Below are 21,513 nucleotides of genomic sequence, written 5' to 3'. Positions count from 1 at the left end.
GATTCCCTGCCATGGAAACCCGATGTCCAGACAGTCTGTCAAAGACTCCTGTTGCTTTAAAGGTACGCCAAATGTCACCCAAATGCTCCTTGCATAGCATAGGGCATAAAAGTGACATTCTGGCTTATCATAGTCAGAACTGATTGCCCCAGGGGGAAAACCAGTCCAAAGAACCCAAGAGGTAACCTGTACATCCAGAAAGGCAAAGGACTTGGGCAATGGAGGGTGGGAGCAGGCATCTACCATTATGGTAAGATTTTACACAACTGTACTATGTCCTTACAATCACTGCTGCAATATTCTCAACATATGGGAGAGTGCAAAAGCTCAAGAGGAAACTAGAGAGGGGGAAGGAGCAGAAGAGTCCCATAACAGCCATGAAGAATGGCACTAGCAAAACCAGCCCTAGCTATAGCGATACGATTCAACTTGTATTGCTTGGTAAAGGTATGCACAGAAGTCCAGGTTGCTGCTTCAGGAATAGAATTAGCATCTAAGCCCTTGAAAAAATCACCAGAAGAAGCCACAGCTCTAGTAGAATGAGCATTGACTGAAGAGAGAAGGCTCTTGCCATGAAAGGTGTAACAAAAAAATAGCCTTAGAAATCCAAGAAGAAATACTTTGCTTGGATACATCAAGTCCCAAAGATCTAGGGCAAAAAGAAACAAATAACTGATTAGATTTTCTAATAGCCTTAGTCTTATCCAAGTAAACTCTGAGTTGCCTATGCACGTCCAAAGTATGCAGCACCCTCTCACTGTCAGTTTGCAAGAGGGGAAAAGTAGGCAGATTAGTAGATTTATTCAGTGATAGCTCATTAACCACCTGAGCCATAAAAGAAGGATTAGTGCACAAGGACAATTTGTGCTCATGAAAGATCAAAAAAGGAGGGCAAGCCATAAGGGCCTGTAACTCAGACACAGCAGACCTGGTGGAAGTAAGAGCTAACAAAAGAACAGTATTCCAGGAACAATGTTGCAAGGAAGCTGAAGCAGCAGGTTCAAATGGAGCCTGAGTCAAGTTCTCCAAAATAAAATTAAGATCCCAGGGAGGTGGAACAGGCTTCCTGAGAGGTTTAATATTAAGGACGCTTTTAAGAAATTGTTTTACCCCAAATATAGAAGCTAAAGGAGGAGAAAAAGCAGACAAGCAGAGAGAGCTGATAAGTGGGCCTTAATAGAAGAATAGGCCAACCCAGCATTGAGCAACTCGCACAAATAAGAGAAAACCAAAGGAACATCCACAGTAAGTGGGTCCAGGTTACAAGAGAGACACCAAATTCTTCCATTTGGATAAGTAGGATTTCCTAGTAGTAGGTTTCCTGGCCTCCTGCAGGACTTGCAGCACATCCTCAGAAAAAAAGGTGTCTATGAGTAGTCAAAATCCTGTCACCCACAGTGTCAGTAGAAGCATGGACAGGTGGGGATGGATGAGACATCCCTTGTCTTCTGTGAGTAGATCCACCCTGTGAGGTTACTTGTGATGAAATGCAGAAGAGGAGGGAACCAGTGCTGTTACAAGGGAGTCACCAACAAGATTTCCGGAGCATCCTGTTGAATTTTGAACAGGACTTTTGGAATGAGGGGAAGGGAGGGAATGAATAAAGAAACATCCCCGTCCAAGTAACGAGAGGGCATCCACCTTCCACACCAGAGGACCTGGGACTCTGGCACAAAATAGAGAACGATGAGGGGAGGCAAAAAGATCCACTTGAGGAGTACCCCATTGGTGGAGAATGTCCAGAAGCACATCCCTGTGAAGCATCCATTCATGGGACTCAGTTAAGGACCTGCTCAGAGTGCCTGCCACAATGTTCTGACTGGAAGGGATATAAACTGCCTGTAGTCACTTGATACTTGACAGCAAGATCCAATACTAGAAGTGCCAACTGGCAAAGAAGATAAGATCTCATTCTTTCCTGTTTGTTGATATACCAGATAACTTGTCTGTGAACAGCTTGAGAGGTCCTGGAGAAAAAAAGAAGATGAAAGACCTGAATAATCAGCAGAATAGCTCTCATCTCTTTTGACACTGATATGTCCTTCTGCTGACAAGGTGACCATTCACCCTGAACTTTTAGGGGGCCAAATGTCACCCCCCAACCCATGTCTGAAGCATCTGTGAACAATTCCTGAGAGGGAAGGGGGATGAAAAGGGATCCTTGGATTCAGAGACAACTGCTGAATCCACTAGAGAAGTTCCCGAGACAAAAAAGAAGTGGATCTACAAAATCTAGAGGATTTGCATGTTGAAGCCACACTGACTTTGGAAAACAATGAAACTTTCTCATGTGAAGTTTGGCCAGGGGGAGCATCGGAATGGTGGATGCCATGAAACCCAGAGCTCTCAGAAACTCCCTGGTGGTAATGGAAGACAGTGTAAGAAGAGTGTGAAACAAAGAAATGAGAGTTAAGGCCTTTGGAGGGGGCAGGAAAGCAAGCACCACCTGAATCCTGCAACCCAGAAAAACATGATCCTGAGAAGGAGTCAGAGAGGACTTTTTGAAATTTATAGTGAACACAGGTTCTGAAGAAAGAAAACAGCAAAATGAAGATTTTGCAAAAGGGTTTCTGGAGAAGACGCCTGAATCAACAGGTCATCCAAGTAAGGAAATATTTGGATCCCTTGAAACCTGCAAAAAGGAATCACATGAGCAAGGCATTTGGCGAACACCCTTAGGACAGTAGAAAGGCCAAAGAACAAAGCAGAGAACTGAAAATGCCAGGAAGCAACAGAGAAATGCAAACACTTCCTTAAAAGAGGATGATCTGGAATATGGAGTTAAGCATCCTTGAGATACAGAGACACCATATAGGCCTGAGGGAGCAAAGCAAGAGAGGAAACATAATCTGAAGGGACAACATCTGAAAGAAAGGCACTTTTAGAAAACTGTTTAGATGACAGAGGTCTAGAATAGGTCTCAAAGTTCCCTCTTTCCTGGGCACTAGAAACAGTCTGGAGTAGAACCCTTTCCCCCTTTGGGGATACTGGCACCTCTTGGATAGTGCCCTGAGTCAAGAGATTGTGAAGAACCTCTGGGAAAAAAGGAAGTTGTTCCAGAAGAGGCTGAGGAATACATATAATAGGAGGATGGGATTTCCACACCATGTACTACCCCTGATGAATGATTAACAGAACTCAAGAATCCTGAGGGATCTGAAGCCAAACAGGAAGAGAGAGAGAGGCAAAAAGAAAGAGGAGTATGGCTGGAAAGGGATGGCTAGTCATACAGCACCTGGTTTGTTTGGAAAGGAAGGCTTCAGAGTCCCTGAAAACTGAGGAGCCTTAGCAGGAGGAGCCCTTCTGTCACTCTTCTTACCTTTAGTAGAAGGAATGGATTGCCTACGAACAAAGGCAGGCTTAGCGGGGTAGTTTCTCTGACATTTAGGCACAGGAGAAAAAAACACATGTTTAAGCTCCTGTTACGCCTTACCCTTATCCTGAAGGGATTTAAACAAACCAGCAGCAGCTCCCCAAAACAAAAGCTTAGAATCCAGAGGAGCATCCATCAACTTAATATCTTCAGGTAGAGGTTGAAGTCTAAGCCAAGAATACCTCCTCATCACTGAACCAAAATCAGCAGCCCTAGAAGAGGCATCTACTGCATCATAACTGCACTTAAAAGAATGATGAATGACTTGAGAGGAAGTCCCTAGCAAGGAAAGAACAGACGTTTTAAGCTCAGAGTCTGTAAATCAGAGATAAGTTGACAGGCCTGAGAAAGAAGAGCCAACATATACCAAGACATATGGGTCTGATAATTAATAGCACTAAAAGCTAGGGTAGCAGAAGTATAAACCTTCTTACCCAGCCTTTCCATAACTCTGCTAGCCTTGTCATAGGGCAATAACTTGTGCAAAGGAAGCAACTGAGATGGCTTATCAAAGGGGTCAGCAGCAGGACATTTGTATAAAAATAACAATCCTCAGGCACCCTATAAGACCTGTCAAGTTTTTTGGGAGCAGGGGGCAGAGAATCAGGTACATGAGAGGCATTAGAAAAAGCATCCAGCAGAGCAGCCAAAACAGGTGGAATAGCTGTAGGCTTAGAAGATTCCAACTGCAGCAATACTGAGTACCTCTTATGGATATCAGAAACCTGAGCAGAATCCCACTTAAAAAATCCATCATCCTAGAGAGTGTGTCCTCAAAGACAATTTCCTCAAAAGGAGCATCAGAACTCATAGATTTCTCCTTCTCTGACCCATAGCCTAAAGGAGAAGGAATTTGAACAGAATAAGTCTGAGATTCATCACCAGAATCCAACTCATCCTCAGAAGAATCCTGTTCTCTAGGCTTTTCAAGGGGAGTAGAGGACCCCCTTGAAGAGGGTTTAAGGACATCAAAGAAGTAAATAGCCCCTGAGTAAAGGCCTGACATTCGCTTTGTGGATCTCTAGGAGTAGAAGAAACAAGTTTAAGTTTTTGTTTCATTTTTAAGGGAACGTACCCTTCAAAAACTGAGAAGGCTCAGACCTAGGATGACAGTCAAGAACCATAGCAGGAACTTCTTCTCCAACTAAAAATGGAGGACTCCCCTAGGCCCTTTGGAAAAATCAGCAGTGGTTCCCCCTGAACGTCTGAGATGGATGCCTGCAAAGCCTGTTTGGATGTCCTGCCAGCCAGATCCTCACCATCTTCCAACATGGTCAAGGTAGAGAAAGCCAACAAAACAGCCTGGTGAGCCTCTGGGTTTGTAATGACCTCAGGAGAAACACGTGGCAGAGACTGGACAGCAGAACCTTTTTCATCTTCATCTTCCCTAACAGCTGACCTTTGGGGTGGGAGATTCCTTCCACTGTATCTTTAGTGAGAAGCTTAAGACTCTGGTTCTCAAAATACAAAGAAAGTCTACTGTGAATGGTTTTTGGGATAAATGCCTGACAAATTGAACAAGATATATGGTCATGAGAAGCTCCTAGACAAAAAAGACACTTATCATGGTAGTCTTTTTGGGTGAGCTGTCTCCCACACTGGCATTTACCCATCCTGGATGACATTAACCCCAAGAAGCACAAAACAAGACAAGAAAAAAAACAATAAGGCAACTGCAAAGAAGTCAGCAAACAGACGTAGGTAATCGCTGGAGAATGCACATGTGTTCAACTGGCAGAAAATAGATGCAGTTAAACAGACTGATGAAAAGATACGTTCAGACTGGCGGCAAAGAAGTTCTAACTATGGAAGTCCTGAATGTCACATTTATGCCCTATGCTATGCAAGGACCATTTGGGTGATGTTCGGCGTACCTTTAATGCAACAGGAGTCTTTGGTAGACAGGACAGACATTAGGCTTCCATGGCAGGGAATCCAATATGTTAAGAATACTGCAACAGTGATTGTAAAGACATCCAGGTCTTACCCCTTGTGTCAAGAAGCCCTCAGTGTGGCAATGGCAAATTTCTTCCAATGGCTTTCTGACAGCAATGCACATTTCGGGGAAGTCCACTGTGATAGCAGACAAACTGAGCAGGTCCATTCTACTACCTCATGAGTAGTCTGTCAACAGGTAAGTGACAGATATGATTTTCCATCAGTGGGGCCAGTCTTGCTGCAATCTTTTTGCATCTCCCCTAAACAACAAGTGCAGCAACTTTTTTGTTTTGATCCCACCACTGGGAATCACCAAGGGATGCTCTACTCCATGATTGGCCTCCCAGTCTTCCCTATGCCTACCCCCAACTTCCGTAATTCCCAAATTCCTACAGAAAGATGCCCAGTTGAAGAGCAAGGTCATTCTCATTGCACCTTACTGGCCTCAACAGATTTGGTTCCCCTTCCTTTGGCCTCATCTACTTTACCCACCTTAGATTCTGGATCTGATTCTAGACCTTCTGTCTCACCCAACAGGCATAATTTATCCAGATATCTCATACCTCAAGCTAACAGCATAGTTTCTCCAATTCCTTTAATAGCCAGACAAGTGATGCTGTCTTCCCCCCCATTTGTCACATACTTTTATCTGCCCATAAGGCTTCTACAAGAAAACTTTACAGAAGGAAATGGAAAAGGTTAATTTTTTGGGGCAGAGCAGAAAGACATTGTCTCTTTCTCAGCCTCTGAAGTAAGTGTTCTTGAATTTTTGGCAACAATTTTTAATGAGGGATCTAGTTTTCGACAATTAGAGTTTAGTTAGCAGCAATTTCTAATTTTCATACTGGATTTAAGAACCATTCTTTGTCTTCATCTAAACTTTGTAAAACCATTTTGAGAGGCACCCAACTGCTGAGACCTCCACATAAAGATCCTACTCCACCGTGGGATTTAAATTTGGTGCTGCAGGCTTTAATTTCTTCTCCCTTTGAATCAGCAGCTAAATGTGATCCTGCTAAAGCCTGAATTCCTGACCTGAAAAATTATCTTTCTAGTGGCCATTACCTCTGCTAGAAGAATTTCAGAACTTTAAGCATTGTCCTCTAAATCTCCTTACTTGATTTTTCATAAGGGTAGAGTAAGATTACATACCAATGCTTCTTTCTTTCCTAAGGTATTGTCAGAATCCAATATTAACCAGTCCATTAACCTGCCAGTCTTTTTTCCTAAATCTGCAAACAAAGGTGAATATGTGTTACATTTCTTGGCTATCCACAGACAATTACGTTTTTACCTATATAGAATGAAAGATATTAGAAAGACAGATCGATTATTTGTGTCCTTTGCAGATTCTAAATTGGAAAAGTCAGTTGCAAAGGTAACTTTAGCTAGATGGCTGATGAATTGCATATCATTTATCTGCAACAAATTGGGTTTATCCTTATCAAAACCTCTAAGAGCTCATTCAGCTAGGTCCATGGCAACTTCTTCAGTGTTCCTATCTAGGGCTTCCATTAACGACATATGTGCAGCTGCAACTTGGGCCAATCCTCACACCTTTATTACTCATTACAAACTAAATCTGATCTCGAGGGGAAGAGTGGCCTTTGGCTCAACTCTGCTCAGGGATATCTTTCCTTAAAGTCCACCTGTGAATTTAGGTAGGTGGGGACCAACTGTAGAGGATAGAATGAAAATGGACAACATCAGATAATGAAGTTATGTGCTTACCATAATGTTCCTTCTGCGTTGTCCATTTTCATTCTTTCTCAACCCCCAACCTTTTTCACAATGAATTTCTGGAAGAACAAGAGAGTATAAGGACACCACTCTCTTTCATGTTGAGCTCCAGATATGGCTTATTCTGTTAGGAGTTTTACAGTAGTTCTTTCTACTTTATGTAAAACAGCAAACAAGATCTGAGGAATGTTAGTTATTGATGCATTATGGGTAAGGAAGCAGCTCGAGAGCTTTTTGGTGTACCAGCCGAGTCATATCCAAGGATTGGATCCAGACCCAACAGCTGAGGAAGAATGAAAATGGACAACACAGATGGAATGTTATGGTAAGTACAGAACTTCTTTTTCTGACAAATTGTGAAAGCAAGAGGATTTTTTTTCTGCAGTTTCTTCTTTTGAGGAAAATCTGTTTTAAATAACTTAGTTTATTCTATTACACAGGTCACTACCCATTGCTTGCAGTGTGTGTATGGCTCTGTTGATACTTCGTCCAGAGCTATGGCCATTGGTACTATTTTAAGAAGGTTTGCATGGCTGCATTCTCAGAACCTTCTACATGATGTTAAAAATGATATTTTAAATTCTCCCCTGGATAGAGATTTAGTGGTTGGCCTCTGCTGCAGAGATCATCAAAAAGTGTGATAAAAGGGTCAAGCTAATCCAGGGAAACTCTTAAGATTTTTCAGCCTTCCTTTTCAAAATTGTCTAAGGGATTTTTTTTCTCCTTATCCAGTTTTGGAAAAAGCAGAATAAACAGTCTCAACAAACTTCAGGTAAACAGACTTTTTAAGAAGAAATGGTTACTTCCCTAAAAGAAATCTTGAACTTCCCAAAACCAACAATAGTCCAACAAGTTTGAATGACTATTCGAGAGACCTTGTGACCCCCTCCAACCCTGGCCCTTTTTTTCTTCTTCCAGAAAGTCTGAATCTCTGTTTTTTTTTTCCCCTCTGGCAACATACTGTTTCAGACAAATCTGTTCTGAAAATAATTCATCAACATTACAGATAGCAGTAGGGGGAAATTCCTTATTTTCAAGGAGCCATTCCTCATCCTCCAGATCAGACTGTTTTTTTCCCTACCTGTTCTTCATCACATACTGTCACAAGGATTGATAGAACCAGTGCCGCCTTCTCAGGTGAGGAAGCATTTTTATTAAAGGGTGTTCCTAGTGCCAAAGAAAGGAAATGCTTGGAGACCAGTTCTGGATATTTCTTTTCTAAACCTATTTGTGATAGTGCCCAAATTCAAAATGGTGTCACTTCACGACTTGTTACCTCTTCTTGCTCTTTAAAGTTTCCCAGTAACACTAGACTTAAAGATGCTTATCACATCCCAATTCATCCAGATTTCAGATGTTTCTTAAGGTTTTGTGTTATCATTTATCTGCCCTTTGGACTAGCCACTGCACCAAGAGCGTTCACAAATTGTCTAACTATGGATACAGCTCATTGCAAGCTACACGATACCCATGTTTTTCCATGTTTAGATAACTATCTTATCTTTGCAGAGTCGTTTTCAAAGTGTTAGGAATCACTCTTTTCAGTGAGAGATCTGTTACACATGCTGGAATTTCAAGAGAACATTCCAAAGCCTTTCCTGACTCCCTCACATAGGATTGTGTTTCTGGAATGTCAACTAGACACTTCAGTTCAAAGAGGTTTTCTTCCACAGGAAAAATAGATCTATATTTAGATGTTAGCTTGGGATATAGCTTTACAGCATCTCACTCTACAGGCATCCTACCTTTTGCCAAATCGTGTGGTAAACAAGCTGAGCAGGAACAGGGCAGGCTTTCACAAAGGGAAACTAGATAAATGGTGGCCTTCCAAGGTTTGATCCATCTGTGGGAGTTTCTTAAGTAGACTTCTTTGCCTCCTCTCTGAACAATCAACTAGTAAGTTTTTGTTCTAGGACTCCATGGAAGAAGGCCTCGAAGGCAGATGCCTTTTCTTTGGACAGAAGTGTTCCTATATGCTTTTCTACGCTTCCCACTAATAACTAGATCATTGTGGTGACTCCCTTCTGGCTCAGGCAAACATGGTTCTCCCTTAGTTTGGAAATGGCCAGGGACAGTTATCACAAGCTTTCTCACAGACTGAATCTACTCACTCAAGAACAGGGATGTTTGATAAACCCTAGTATCACTCATCTTCAACTCACTGCCTGGATGACTGGGGTCATAATTCCTTTTAGGCTCCTATTTACTGAGGATGTGCTGCATGTACTAATGGAGGCAACAAAGCCTGTTACTAGAAAATCATGTATTAGCAAATGGAAAAGGTTTCCTAGTTGGTGCCAACAATATAGCCAGAACCCAGAACTCATTCAGGGCTAATTGTTTGTCTGATTGTATATGTGTATGAATTGCTATCCTATGGCCTTTCTTATTCATCTGTCATGGTTCATTTATCAGTCATTTCAGCATGTCTGACACCCATGGATCCTTGTCTTTCACTGCAGTTTCATGTCAAAATGTTCTTCATAGGGGCTTTGCATAAGTCTCCAGAAATACTGGTGGCCCCTCCTTGGGATCTTAATGTTGTGTTATGGATGCTAACACTTGCTCCATTTGAATCAGCTAATCTGACTGACTTGAGGTTTTAACATGAAAAACAGTTTTACTGATTTCTCTGATCTCTGTAAGAATCGTATTTGAGTTGCAAGCTCTTATGGTTAGTCAACTGTATCCGTTTTCCCATAGGGATAGGGTTTCATTGAGAACTAATCCTTCTTTTATGCCTAAAGTGATATATACTTTAAGCCAAACCTTCTGTCTCCCAGTTTTCTCTCCTGAACCTAAAAATGAGGGAGAAAGGATACTTTGTACTTTGGATATCCACAGACAACTCAGGTACTATCTTGACAGAACTAAATCTTTCAGATCTTTGAATCAATTGTTCATTTCTTGTGATGGTAAGAAGGGACAACCGTTTGTCAAAACAGACTCTTTCTAAATGGTTGTCTAATGCTATTACCTTTGTTATACTCACCATAACAAAACTATTCCAGGCAGGGTCAAGACACACTCTACGAGAACCTTGGCTTCATATATGGCTTTTTTGAAAGGGTTGGATTCTAGAAATATTCTAGAAGCTGCTACTTGGTCCACTGTACATATTTTTACAAAGCAGTATAAGCTTGGTTCCATCTGTATTTCCATATCAGGCTTTTTTCTAGGAACATTCTCCAGGAGTTCCTGGACTCCTCTCATTTCACCTCCCAAATGTTGTTAGCTAAGGTCATCTACCCATATGACTGAGGACTACTGCAGCAGTGATCAATGTGATGAACACAGTACAGTTGTGTAAACTGAACTTACCATAACAGTAGGTGACAATATCACTGGTTGTTGTTTCTCAGTTTTTGTTTTCATTGGGAGAGCTGAAGTTAAGCTGTTGATCAGTGTGCAGCCATCTTTGAAGTCAGTATATAGTGGCTATTTCAGCATGTCTGCCCACAGTGCACACTATTTCCTCACTGTTTATAGTGAAACAGTTTCTAAAAGGAGTTGTATACCTCAGTTCTCCTCATAAACAGGTTCCTTCTTTTTGGGAATGTCAATTTTGTGCAGGAGAAATTGACTATGACACCTTTTTAACCTGCTTCTCTGGTTGACTTGAGGTTCATCACTTGGACAACCGATTTCCTTAGTGCTCTGAGATCTGTAAGAAACATATCTGAGTTGCAAGCTCTCATGGCAGAAGAACCCTTACTGTTATTTCTTAAAGACAAGGTCACTTTATGCACAAATCCCTCTTTCTTGCCTAAGGTTGTGTCAGAGTTCACATTGAATCAAGCTGTCAATCTCCCTGTTTATTATCAAGAGCCTAAAACAAGGAAGAAAATATTTGACATAATCTGGATGAGCACAGACAACTCAGGTAACTGCCTTTATAGATCTGTCCTTCAGGAAAGCTAACCAGCTATTTATTTTGTATTACAGGACTGAAAAAGGTGAACCATTGTCTAGGTTAGTCCCAGGTAGCTGTCCTCTGCTGTTGTGTTTTGTCACTCTCACCATGACATATCCATTCCAGACAGAGTAAAGGCATACTCTACTAAGGCCTTAGCTTCATGATGGCATTATGGAAAGGCTGGAAGTATTCTAGAGGCGGCAACTTAGTCCTCTAATCATCCATTTACAAAGCACTACAAATTGGATTTCTTTTCCAGGTCCAGAGCAGGTTTTGCTAAACGCATTCTCCAGGGGTTCTTGGATCCCTGTTCTTCCTCCTGCCATGGTGGATAAGCAGTAGTATTCTACTCTTAGGCTACTGCAGCAGTCAGAAGGATGAACATAATACAGCTGGATAGCTTCTGCTTACAGATAACAGTAGATGTTCACATTCTTCACTGCTGTAATAACTGTACCCTCCCACTCTCCCTAGTTGTTGTATATTGTTCTAGTGGTATGTAAAGTTGGGTTTTCTTGTTTATATCGTGTTTAACTTTCAGATGAGTTCCCACTGGTTAGGGGCAAGAAAGTCCTGAAGATTTTTTATTTACTATGATTACTTATATAGCTCCCTTCAAAAAGGGTCTAACTTAAAAGCAGCCAGAGTGACCGTGTGGAAGATGATGAAAGGTTTTAGAAGCTGACAGGTAGCTGTATCCTTGGCAGGATACACTCATAGACTACTGCAGCAGTGAAAAATTCTAACATATACTGTTATGGGTAAATATAACTTAACATCTGTACTTTTTAGAGATATTAGCCTTATATTTTTAGTTACTGCCAGTAATCCTATATAGTCATTCAAGTGCTTATTTTGGATTTCAAATGAATGGAATATTGAATGCTTGCAGAAAAGGTAAGTGTAGGTTTGGGAAATTAATGCCAAAACCTTTAGATATTCTAAAGGTTTTGGCATTAGGGGAGAGGAGTGTTTTTTGTGACTGTAGGTGGGTTAGGTTTGGGTTAAGTATGACCATACCTGTAATTTAGTACAAGTGTATTAGTTCTTGTGTGTGTGTGTGTGTGTGTGTGTGTGTGTGTGTGTGCGTGTGTGTATATATATGGATGTGTGTGAGCTGTCTTGATTAGTGGTAGTGTTACAGAAAGGGTTTTTGCGAGGTAAGCAGCAGGGTTAGGAAGTATCTAGTTTCTTGCTGATAATGTCAATATTCATATTGTCGTTGTTAATTAAAATTTCAAGGATTTGACACCCAACGTTGTTAAAAAAAATCTGCAACTGTCAGTGAGCACAGATCATGCAGCACAGATGTAATATGACACATCCTAGGAGCACCAGTCAAAATCCTATCTGCAGAGTATTGTACCTATTGCAGGCAGGCAAGCTAGTTCACCATCAAAAAGCCCTAGATGGAGAAGAATGTAGTAGTCAAAGGAAAAAACACTAGACCTTATATCACTGTTACAGGGTCTGGTGATAAAGGAGAGTGTCTGATCTGCACTGCATTCTTCAGATGTAAGTAATGTTTCGATGACCACTCACACATGCCTTTCAGTGTCAGTCTATTATCAAAAGCAATGCCTAGATCATGAATGTGAGACAGGAATGCCAGAACGCTTCCTCTATAAATACTTAATGGACATTGCAGAGGAATATTCACTGGATGGACAGTGGCATAGAATCCAAACAGTATTCTAAATGTAAAACATCTGAAGAAAAGGAGAGGTGTTATTGGATGTTATTACTAGATGCCTACATCACTGTCTATAAGCACTGCTGTGTGCTGCAGTGTAATAAAGGTTGTATTTCTGTGGCCCTTGGGTGGGCTGATGTACTAACTTGCACTGCTGTGCCTTTCTCTATGAGTAACAATACTTACTTGTTAACCTGGATGGCTCACTGAACACACAGTCTCTATTCAGGGGAACCTGGGAGCAATATCTGGTAAAGTGACTTACTCAAGGTCACAGTATTCAAATGAGGGCTGTAGGAATCAAACTCTGCACTACAGAAACTACAGCTCGCAGCCTTAACTTGTGCACCATTACTGGCCATTATGGGCCTGATTGCATTTTTATATTCTGATATACTTTGGTTTCATGTTATATTAGGTATCTTTTTAAATTAAATTTTCATAGGAGTGTAAATATCTAATTGCTATACTATTCACCATTGTCCAACATTATACATAACAATTACGTAGCACATGGAGCACAGTGATTATACTCTGATCTGCAGTTAAGTGCTACTATAATGCCAGACCATATCTTAACAAATGTTAAGCACCTCTTGCTTAACTTGCTAGGATCGATTCTCACTCTAGGCAGTCAAATCTGTCAGTACTGACCATCAAACGACAACACTGATTTCTTTCTCCCTACTGTCTGTGCTGGTACTGGGTCCCTGACTTTGTCTTATAAACCTAGAAAGTTGCTAGAATAAAACAATTTATGTTTGCCTTCGTTTTCTCATGAATAAGAAGTCTGAAATTCAAACGTGTGTCATTATTTAGTGACTTCAGTCCTCAGTGATTTGTTAGAAAACCACGCATATTATGAGGAACAGGCCAAACATATGAGGTAAAAATCTGAACATTCTGGGAAAATCTTGACAATTGAGAGGCATGGAAGGTAAGTGCAAACATAAACTGAGCCACACTATAATTCTGGCAGCACTCGCTAAGTGCTTTGTGGTGTTGAAAGCTGGTAAAACACTTTGCACTTTTTTTTCTGTAACCAGTAGTACATGCAGTAGATAATGCTCTTGAGGTGAATTTCTTGACATCCATGTCTTGAACATATAATAAGCAGGTTATGATTAGTGAGCCGCTCATAATACTCTGTGTAGTATATAGAATGCATACCTGAAAAGGTGAGGTGTTCTGCAGTTGAGTTGTAAGAGTTATATGTCCCACAATATTAGAAACACTTCTTTCACCTGAGCACGTTAAGGATAGAACAATGAGAAACATTAGTTTCAGCACTCCTTAATGTGTGTATATAACATTCCAAAAAATGTAAAAAAGGTAAGCTTGTTAAGCACCTTTCTGACATCAGAAAGGTACTTAAGATTTGTTGAGCACCCCTAAGCACTGTTAAAAGATTGGGTGCCATGCTAGGGATTAACAATGTAGAGTGTCAGCCAACAAAGAACAGCAGCAGAAGGCAGCTTTAGAAGCTGTTAGATACTTCACACTGGCACATTTATAAACAAAAAGTCTGGAAGAATGAAGTGACTAACAGCTTTTAAATCTTCTTGATCTTCAAAAAGACTCACTTCATTTTTGCTTGCTGTCTGTGTGGGTGCAATGTGTTTTATCTGCTTTCAAACACTTTAAACACAGGTAAAACACCTCCCTCTCATATACCTTTTTCTGCAACTGGTTGTAGCAGATAAAGCTGTATGCAGTGCAAAGAATTTTAATTGGGTCTTATTGATCATAACCAACTCATTGTGTTCTTGAAATGGATGTCAAGATTCAAATCTTCAGCTTTGCACTTAATTTCTTGGTATCCATGATTCCAACACATATGTTGGTTATGATCTTAGCCCTGGTCATAATTCTCAATATTCTTGAATTTTCAGATCTCTAGTAATTATTTTGTCTTCTAACAATAGAATTGTGCAAACATTAAAGCTCTACCATAAATTTAGGAAACCTCTTGTTACCCAAGAAGAACATTGGTTGAATATTTTAGAAATATTATCTTAACTATCTTTCCCTACTGTTTAGACTTATTGGCAATACTAGTTGAGGTTTACTTTGCAAGTGGACCCTTTTTCCATAGCTCAAGTATGTGCTGACCTATGAACCTTGGTTTTATATCTTGTAAAGGACCATGAATGTGACGGGTTTAAAATTCCAGAACCTGTTAGCTATCTTGCTCCATACCTAAAGACGTGAGATGTTCTGCAGTTTTGTTGTAAGAGTTATATGGCCCACAGTATTAGAGACATTGCTTTCACCTGAGCACTTTTAGGATAGAACAATAAGAAACATTAGTCTCAGCATTCCTTAATGTGTGTATATAACTTGTTAGGATATTGCATATACATATACATATGATGAACACGTCATATGAAACAGAAGTATTTTTTTTTTACAAATGAGAAATTCATTAATGCATATGTCTCTACTTTTAGGCTATGCTGAGCTCCAAATGTCATGCCATCCGTGATGCCCAGATCCTGGAAAAACAGCAAATACTCAAGGAGATGCAAGAGGAGGAGAAGCGATTAGATGAAATGATGGAAGTTGAAAGGCAGCGAGCTCTGGTAATGCAGGAGCAGATTGAGGAAATGAGGAAACAGGAGAGAATCAGGTAGGAGTGATATGTAGTAAATGTGACTATAACTGCAAAATAAACAAGTGTAGCAGTGAATATGACTCAACAGCACTAAAAGGTTCAAAAACAAATATGACTCAACAGCAATAAAAGTTTCAATGAATGAATATGACTCAATAGCACTAAAAGGTCAATAATGGAAGCTATAGGCAGGCTGAATCTCTGTAGGAAAAGAAAGCAAAATGTGCTTAAATTATTCTACAGTATATTACTGAGATATTGCAATACAGGATGGGGATCAGTGGTAGGTGAAATATCCTCCGGGTCAATGTAAAAATAAATCCAGGAGCTAAGGCAACAGAGGAATTATGCTATTGAGGATATGGCCTCCGTACTTGTACACTGACAACATCCATATTTATTACTGTCACACTGCTAGCCTTCTACTGAGTACTGTTAGAATAAACCAAGTGACTAAATGAAGAAGAGAAAACAAGTGAGGCGATTTACAGGCCTAATGTCATGGCAATGCAATATCTTACTTATGTCAGAAGCTAGGACTTCACCAACTATCATGCCTTAGCTTAGTGATGAAAACATAGGTCTAAGAATAGTTTTTTGCAATTCTTCATCCTCTGTTGACCAACAAGGGAGAGTAAGATGTGCTGTGGTTTTGTTTTCTGGTCAGTAGTGATTGTACTATGTCAACTAATGCCAGACAGCTCCAGTTATCAGTTTTATTTTTGCCATTGCATAGTATGGACATGTTGATAGATGTCATGTTTGTACAGAACTGTTCTGCCAAAAACATAGTAGTGCAGTGTTTGATTGGTTTTGTATAGTACACATTGCTAAAAAACAATTAAATGACAAAACTCATCAAAGAACAGCTTTCAACAGAAACCTGAGTTTCTTACTCTGCCCACACATATACATGAAAACTGTACAGTATCTACCTTTGCCGTTGTACTTTGAAGTCTGTGGAGCAAACATCCACTGTGTCTATGCCAAGCTTTATCTTTCTTTGGCTAAAGAGTAGACAGAAAGCATGTAAGACATTAAGTGCACCCGGATCTGTATCTGTAACTAAAATCAAGTTCCGTTTTTGAGCTCCTCCCTTTCCTCTTTACCTAGTATCGTATCCTTTTATTAATCCATTCTCAGAGTGAAGCAGAAAATACATTTCTCTATTCTTCTCACCTGTGCAATTAGATCTTCCATCACAATAACACTTGTCTGTCCTATTTCTGTACTAGAAACATTTATTTTTATTCTTCACCTTTGCAATGTCTGACCTAATACCTCCATAAGAGGCATGCTTGTCTGATGTGTATCCATCTCTAATGTAGATTCTTCATCTTCACCATTCCTAAGCTTTTTACAGTTACAGCCATGTACGTTCCATGTGTTTTTACAGAATATCATCACAGCATATGGCATATTTTTTTACAGAATATCATCACAGCATATGGCATATTTCTTTTTTCATCACTTTTGAATATTATAACATCACTATGCTCTGTAGTTAACATTTGTTCATAACTTGGAACTTTGATGTAATTCTGCTACTACAGAGTATCATATGTCTTTTATCCTAATTTTGTTCTTTATTTTGCATTTCTCAATGCAAGAAGTAAATATTTTTCCCTGCAATAGATGCTGAAAATGAGCTGTATCCTTCTAGAACTGGCTCTGTAGTACCTACAGTTTCAGGAAAGGTAGTGCTTATATAGTGCCAGGCACACTGTATGGGTTGCCACAACTTTCAAACAACACCTTTCATATTTCTCCCTTTATTTAACTATTTGATGGTATTTATCCTTCTGGAATGTTATTGGATTCATTTTGATGTGTTTGCATAGTGTTGTCTCAATTATCTTTTGTCGATTCTTACTGTTAGCTCTGTACCAGGTAATCTTGCAGTAGTGGTTACCACATCACAGATAAGAGATTCTGAAGTAGAGTGCCACATACACACATCAGAATGAGTATCTTGTAGCATGCTTGTATAATTTGTGTGAATCTGTACAACATTTTTTGCTCTATGTTTGGCCCAAACCCTAACTGATCATCAAGCCTGACTACCTGGTTATCCTGTGAACTCATTCTTTCCCTGGGGTGAGAACTCTTAAGGCAGTTTGTTCCCTTTGGGTGAAAGTAAACGAAGAGTGGGAGCCATCATTTATGCATTACAGGATGGGATTTTTGTGTTCAGCCCTACTCTTCTGCTCATGCTAAATAACATTCAAAGAGTTGGTATGCATCGGCCTTCATAATGCATTTGTACCTCTTTGTTTGAAATGATCAGTTGTATTTGTCCTCCTTGTGGACAAGCAACTGTATGTATCCCTGGGAATTCAGTCATGATATGTCAAGCACACACCTTCATTTCTCTCTTGGAAGAGAGGCGAGCAGACTAAGTCTTAACATTCCTCTGCCCCCCCCCCCCAGCTCCAACAGGTGCCTGAGCTGCTACTTCAGCTGGGGTCACTTGGTTTATAATCCCCCTGGCATTTGTGCAACTTTCTGATTTTAGATAATTCTATCAACAGTAAATATCATTGAATTAAACTGCAAGCACAGGTAATAAAAAAATCCTTATGCAGCTGTTGTACCTCCCACCCCACTTCCTTCATAAAAGATTTAAAACTGTGGGTGCTGAATCACCTAATATCAGTTTGTCTACTTCAAGACACACTTGAGAATTAGTCTGCAAATATCGGGTACTGAAATAAACCCTTTTCACATAAAGACAGGCCAGGTACAGTTTACTGTGTTCATGGAAAGAGTAGATAAACTCCCAGATGTCACCTGAAACAAAAATTTACTATGTGGTCACTTAATCAGAGATTTATAATATAAAACTATCATTTCTCAGCTGAAAGCTTGTCTTGTAAACATCTTGAAATAACATGGCCACCTAGCAAAAAGGATTGCGGCTAAAAGTTGCTAACATGCTTCATCATCTAATCCTAGGTTTGATTCCCTTAACCTGTAAGCTATGTGACAGTGACTGAGCCATTTAAACAAATAGTTTTCTTTAGCTGCCTCAGTAAAGAGGCATTACACTCAGTAAGTTTAGCTGGTTAACCAACAATAAATAACTGAATAAATAAGGAGCTAGGCTTAGCTTAATATTTTCTTGTTCCTTTACTAAAGACAAGGTCTACATCCTCTGTCATCCCAACCAAAGAAAAGCAGAAGATGAAGAGGAGTCATTGTATGCAGGACTGCACATCCTACCCCTGTCTTTGGATTCCAGAGACTTCTGCAGACCTAGTCCAACTCTATGTGCCATTTCTTCATATGCAAAGCCCAAGAAGTCCGAGACATTTTTGGGGATGTTTTGAGGACCAAGTCTTAAAATACCATCATTACTGGCCTCAGGAGACCATATTAATTTCTAAGCATTGTCTAAGGTCATTCAGTCTTAACCCTTGGATAGTTCTACGCTTCTTCCTTATGTGATACCTCCAAGGTCTTTAACTTTGACCAGTGCAGAAATGTCTCCTTCTGCATATGTGAATGTGGATAAGACTTCAAGACCAGACTGAATTTTCCTCTTTTACCTCAAATGCTGATCTATAACCTAACTGTTTCCATGGTTGTGAAGTGGAAGAATCATATTGTTTACCGGACACTGGTCCATCCTCCGGACTGCTTGGGATAGGGATGCTCATATTCTTCTTTATCCGTCACAGTATTTAGTTGCCTCAAGTCACATGATGTATTACCAATATTGTGCTCTGAGTAAGACAATGGAACTGCTGTAACTATTTGATGGTATTTATCCTTCTGGAATGTTATTGGATTCATTTTGATGTGTTTGCATAGTGTTGTCTCAATTATCTTTTGTCGATTCTTACTGTTAGCTCTGTACCAGGTAATCTTGCAGTAGTGGTTACCACATCACAGATAAGAGATTCTGAAGTAGAGTGCCACATACACACATCAGAATGAGTATCTTGTAGCATGCTTGTATAATTTGTGTGAATCTGTACAACATTTTTTGCTCTATGTTTGGCCCAAACCCTAACTGATCATCAAGCCTGACTACCTGGTTATCCTGTGAACTCATTCTTTCCTTGGGGTGAGAACTCTTAAGGCAGTTTGTTCCCTTTGGGTGAAAGTAAACGAAGAGTGGGAGCCATCATTTATGCATTACAGGATGGGATTTTTGTGTTCAGCCCTACTCTTCTGCTCATGCTAAATAACATTCAAAGAGTTAGTATGCATCGGCCTTCATAATGCATTTGTACCTCTTTGTTTGAAATGATCAGTTGTATTTGTCCTCCTTGTGGACAAGCAACTGTATGTATCCCTGGGAATTCAGTCATGATATGTCAAGCACACACCTTCATTTCTCTCTTGGAAGAGAGGCGAGCAGACTAAGTCTTAACATTCCTCTGCCCCCCCCCCCCCAGCTCCAACAGGTGCCTGAGCTGCTACTTCAGCTGGGGTCACTTGGTTTATAATCCCCCTGGCATTTGTGCAACTTTCTGATTTTAGATAATTCTATCAACAGTAAATATCATTGAATTAAACTGCAAGCACAGGTAATAAAAAAATCCTTATGCAGCTGTTGTACCTCCCACCCCACTTCCTTCATAAAAGATTTAAAACTGTGGGTGCTGAATCACCTAATATCAGTTTGTCTACTTCAAGACACACTTGAGAATTAGTCTGCAAATATCGGTACTGAAATAAACCCTTTTCACATAAAGACAGGCCAGGTACAGTTTACTGTGTTCATGGAAAGAGTAGATAAACTCCCAGATGTCACCTGAAACAAAAATTTACTATGTGGTCACTTAATCAGAGATTTATAATATAAAACTATCATTTCTCAGCTGAAAGCTTGTCTTGTAAACATCTTGAAATAACATGGCCACCTAGCAAAAAGGATTGCGGCTAAAAGTTGCTAACATGCTTCATCATCTAATCCTAGGTTTGATTCCCTTAACCTGTAAGCTATGTGACAGTGACTGAGCCATTTAAACAAATAGTTTTCTTTAGCTGCCTCAGTAAAGAGGCATTACACTCAGTAAGTTTAGCTGGTTAACCAACAATAAATAACTGAATAAATAAGGAGCTAGGCTTAGCTTAATATTTTCTTGTTCCTTTACTAAAGACAAGGTCTACATCCTCTGTCATCCCAACCAAAGAAAAAGCAGAAGATGAAGAGGAGTCATTGTATGCAGGACTGCACATCCTACCCCTGTCTTTGGATTCCAGAGACTTCTGCAGACCTAGTCCAACTCTATGTGCCATTTCTTCATATGCAAAGCCCAAGAAGTCCGAGACATTTTTGGGGATGTTTTGAGGACCAAGTCTTAAAATACCATCATTACTGGCCTCAGGAGACCATATTAATTTCTAAGCATTGTCTAAGGTCATTCAGTCTTAACCCTTGGATAGTTCTACGCTTCTTCCTTATGTGATACCTCCAAGGTCTTTAACTTTGACCAGTGCAGAAATGTCTCCTTCTGCATATGTGAATGTGGATAAGACTTCAAGACCAGACTGAATTTTCCTCTTTTACCTCAAATGCTGATCTATAACCTAACTGTTTCCATGGTTGTGAAGTGGAAGAATCATATTGTTTACCGGACACTGGTCCATCCTCCGGACTGCTTGGGATAGGGATGCTCATATTCTTCTTTATCCGTCACAGTATTTAGTTGCCTCAAGTCACATGATGTATTACCAATATTGTGCTCTGAGTAAGACAATGGAACTGCTGAATGAGCTTCCTCTTTTGGATCAGATCACAGAATTGTTGGTTCAGTTTCATGGCTGACATAACAAAAGTGCTCAAACATCAAATTGTGTTGCAGACATCTGCTTCCATTTGGGTTTGACATCACTCACAAAAAACAATATTTCTATGATTTGTAAAATTTTTAAACCATTTCCATGATTACTAGCAGCTGTTCTGGAAAATCTGAACAATGAGTTAGTTGACAGCAGATGCCACTCTGCTCTGAATAATGAACTTGCACGTGTAAGCATGGCTGCAGAGTATAAAGAAATAAGATCCTTTTACTCTGGTCTCCCATATTAGTCTTTTCCTGGGAGTGTGTACAATAAATAGTTGTGATACCCCCCCCCCCATCTCTAAACTGCAAGGCACCCCCCTGGATAAGTTTAAACACTCAGGACTTGAACAACATTTGCCTTCAAGCTTTCTGCAAACCTGCCAATACACTTTATAAATAAGAAATTCTGCTAGCCCCCCCCCCCCCCCAATCTCTAAACAA

The 21,513-nt window shown here is 40.1% G+C and overlaps 1 protein-coding gene across 2 annotated transcripts in view; it reads left to right on the top strand.

Annotated features, from left to right (window-relative positions):
- CFAP45 (cilia and flagella associated protein 45) overlaps positions 1–21,513 on the top strand; it is a 613,456-nt gene that overhangs the window by 224,084 nt on the left and 367,859 nt on the right. For both annotated transcript variants that reach the window (XM_044078323.1, XM_044078324.1), the window contains exon 6: positions 15,111–15,289. In XM_044078323.1, coding sequence (XP_043934258.1) covers positions 15,111–15,289 — 179 coding nt within the window. The remainder of the gene's footprint in view (positions 1–15,110; positions 15,290–21,513) is intronic.

The sequence above is a fragment of the Protopterus annectens genome, chromosome 7.part0, assembly GCF_019279795.1.
Source record: "Protopterus annectens isolate FY-2018-M chromosome 7.part0, PAN1.0, whole genome shotgun sequence".
Classification (NCBI taxonomy): Eukaryota; Metazoa; Chordata; order Ceratodontiformes; family Protopteridae; genus Protopterus; species Protopterus annectens.
This window is presented reverse-complemented; position numbering and strand designations above follow the sequence as displayed.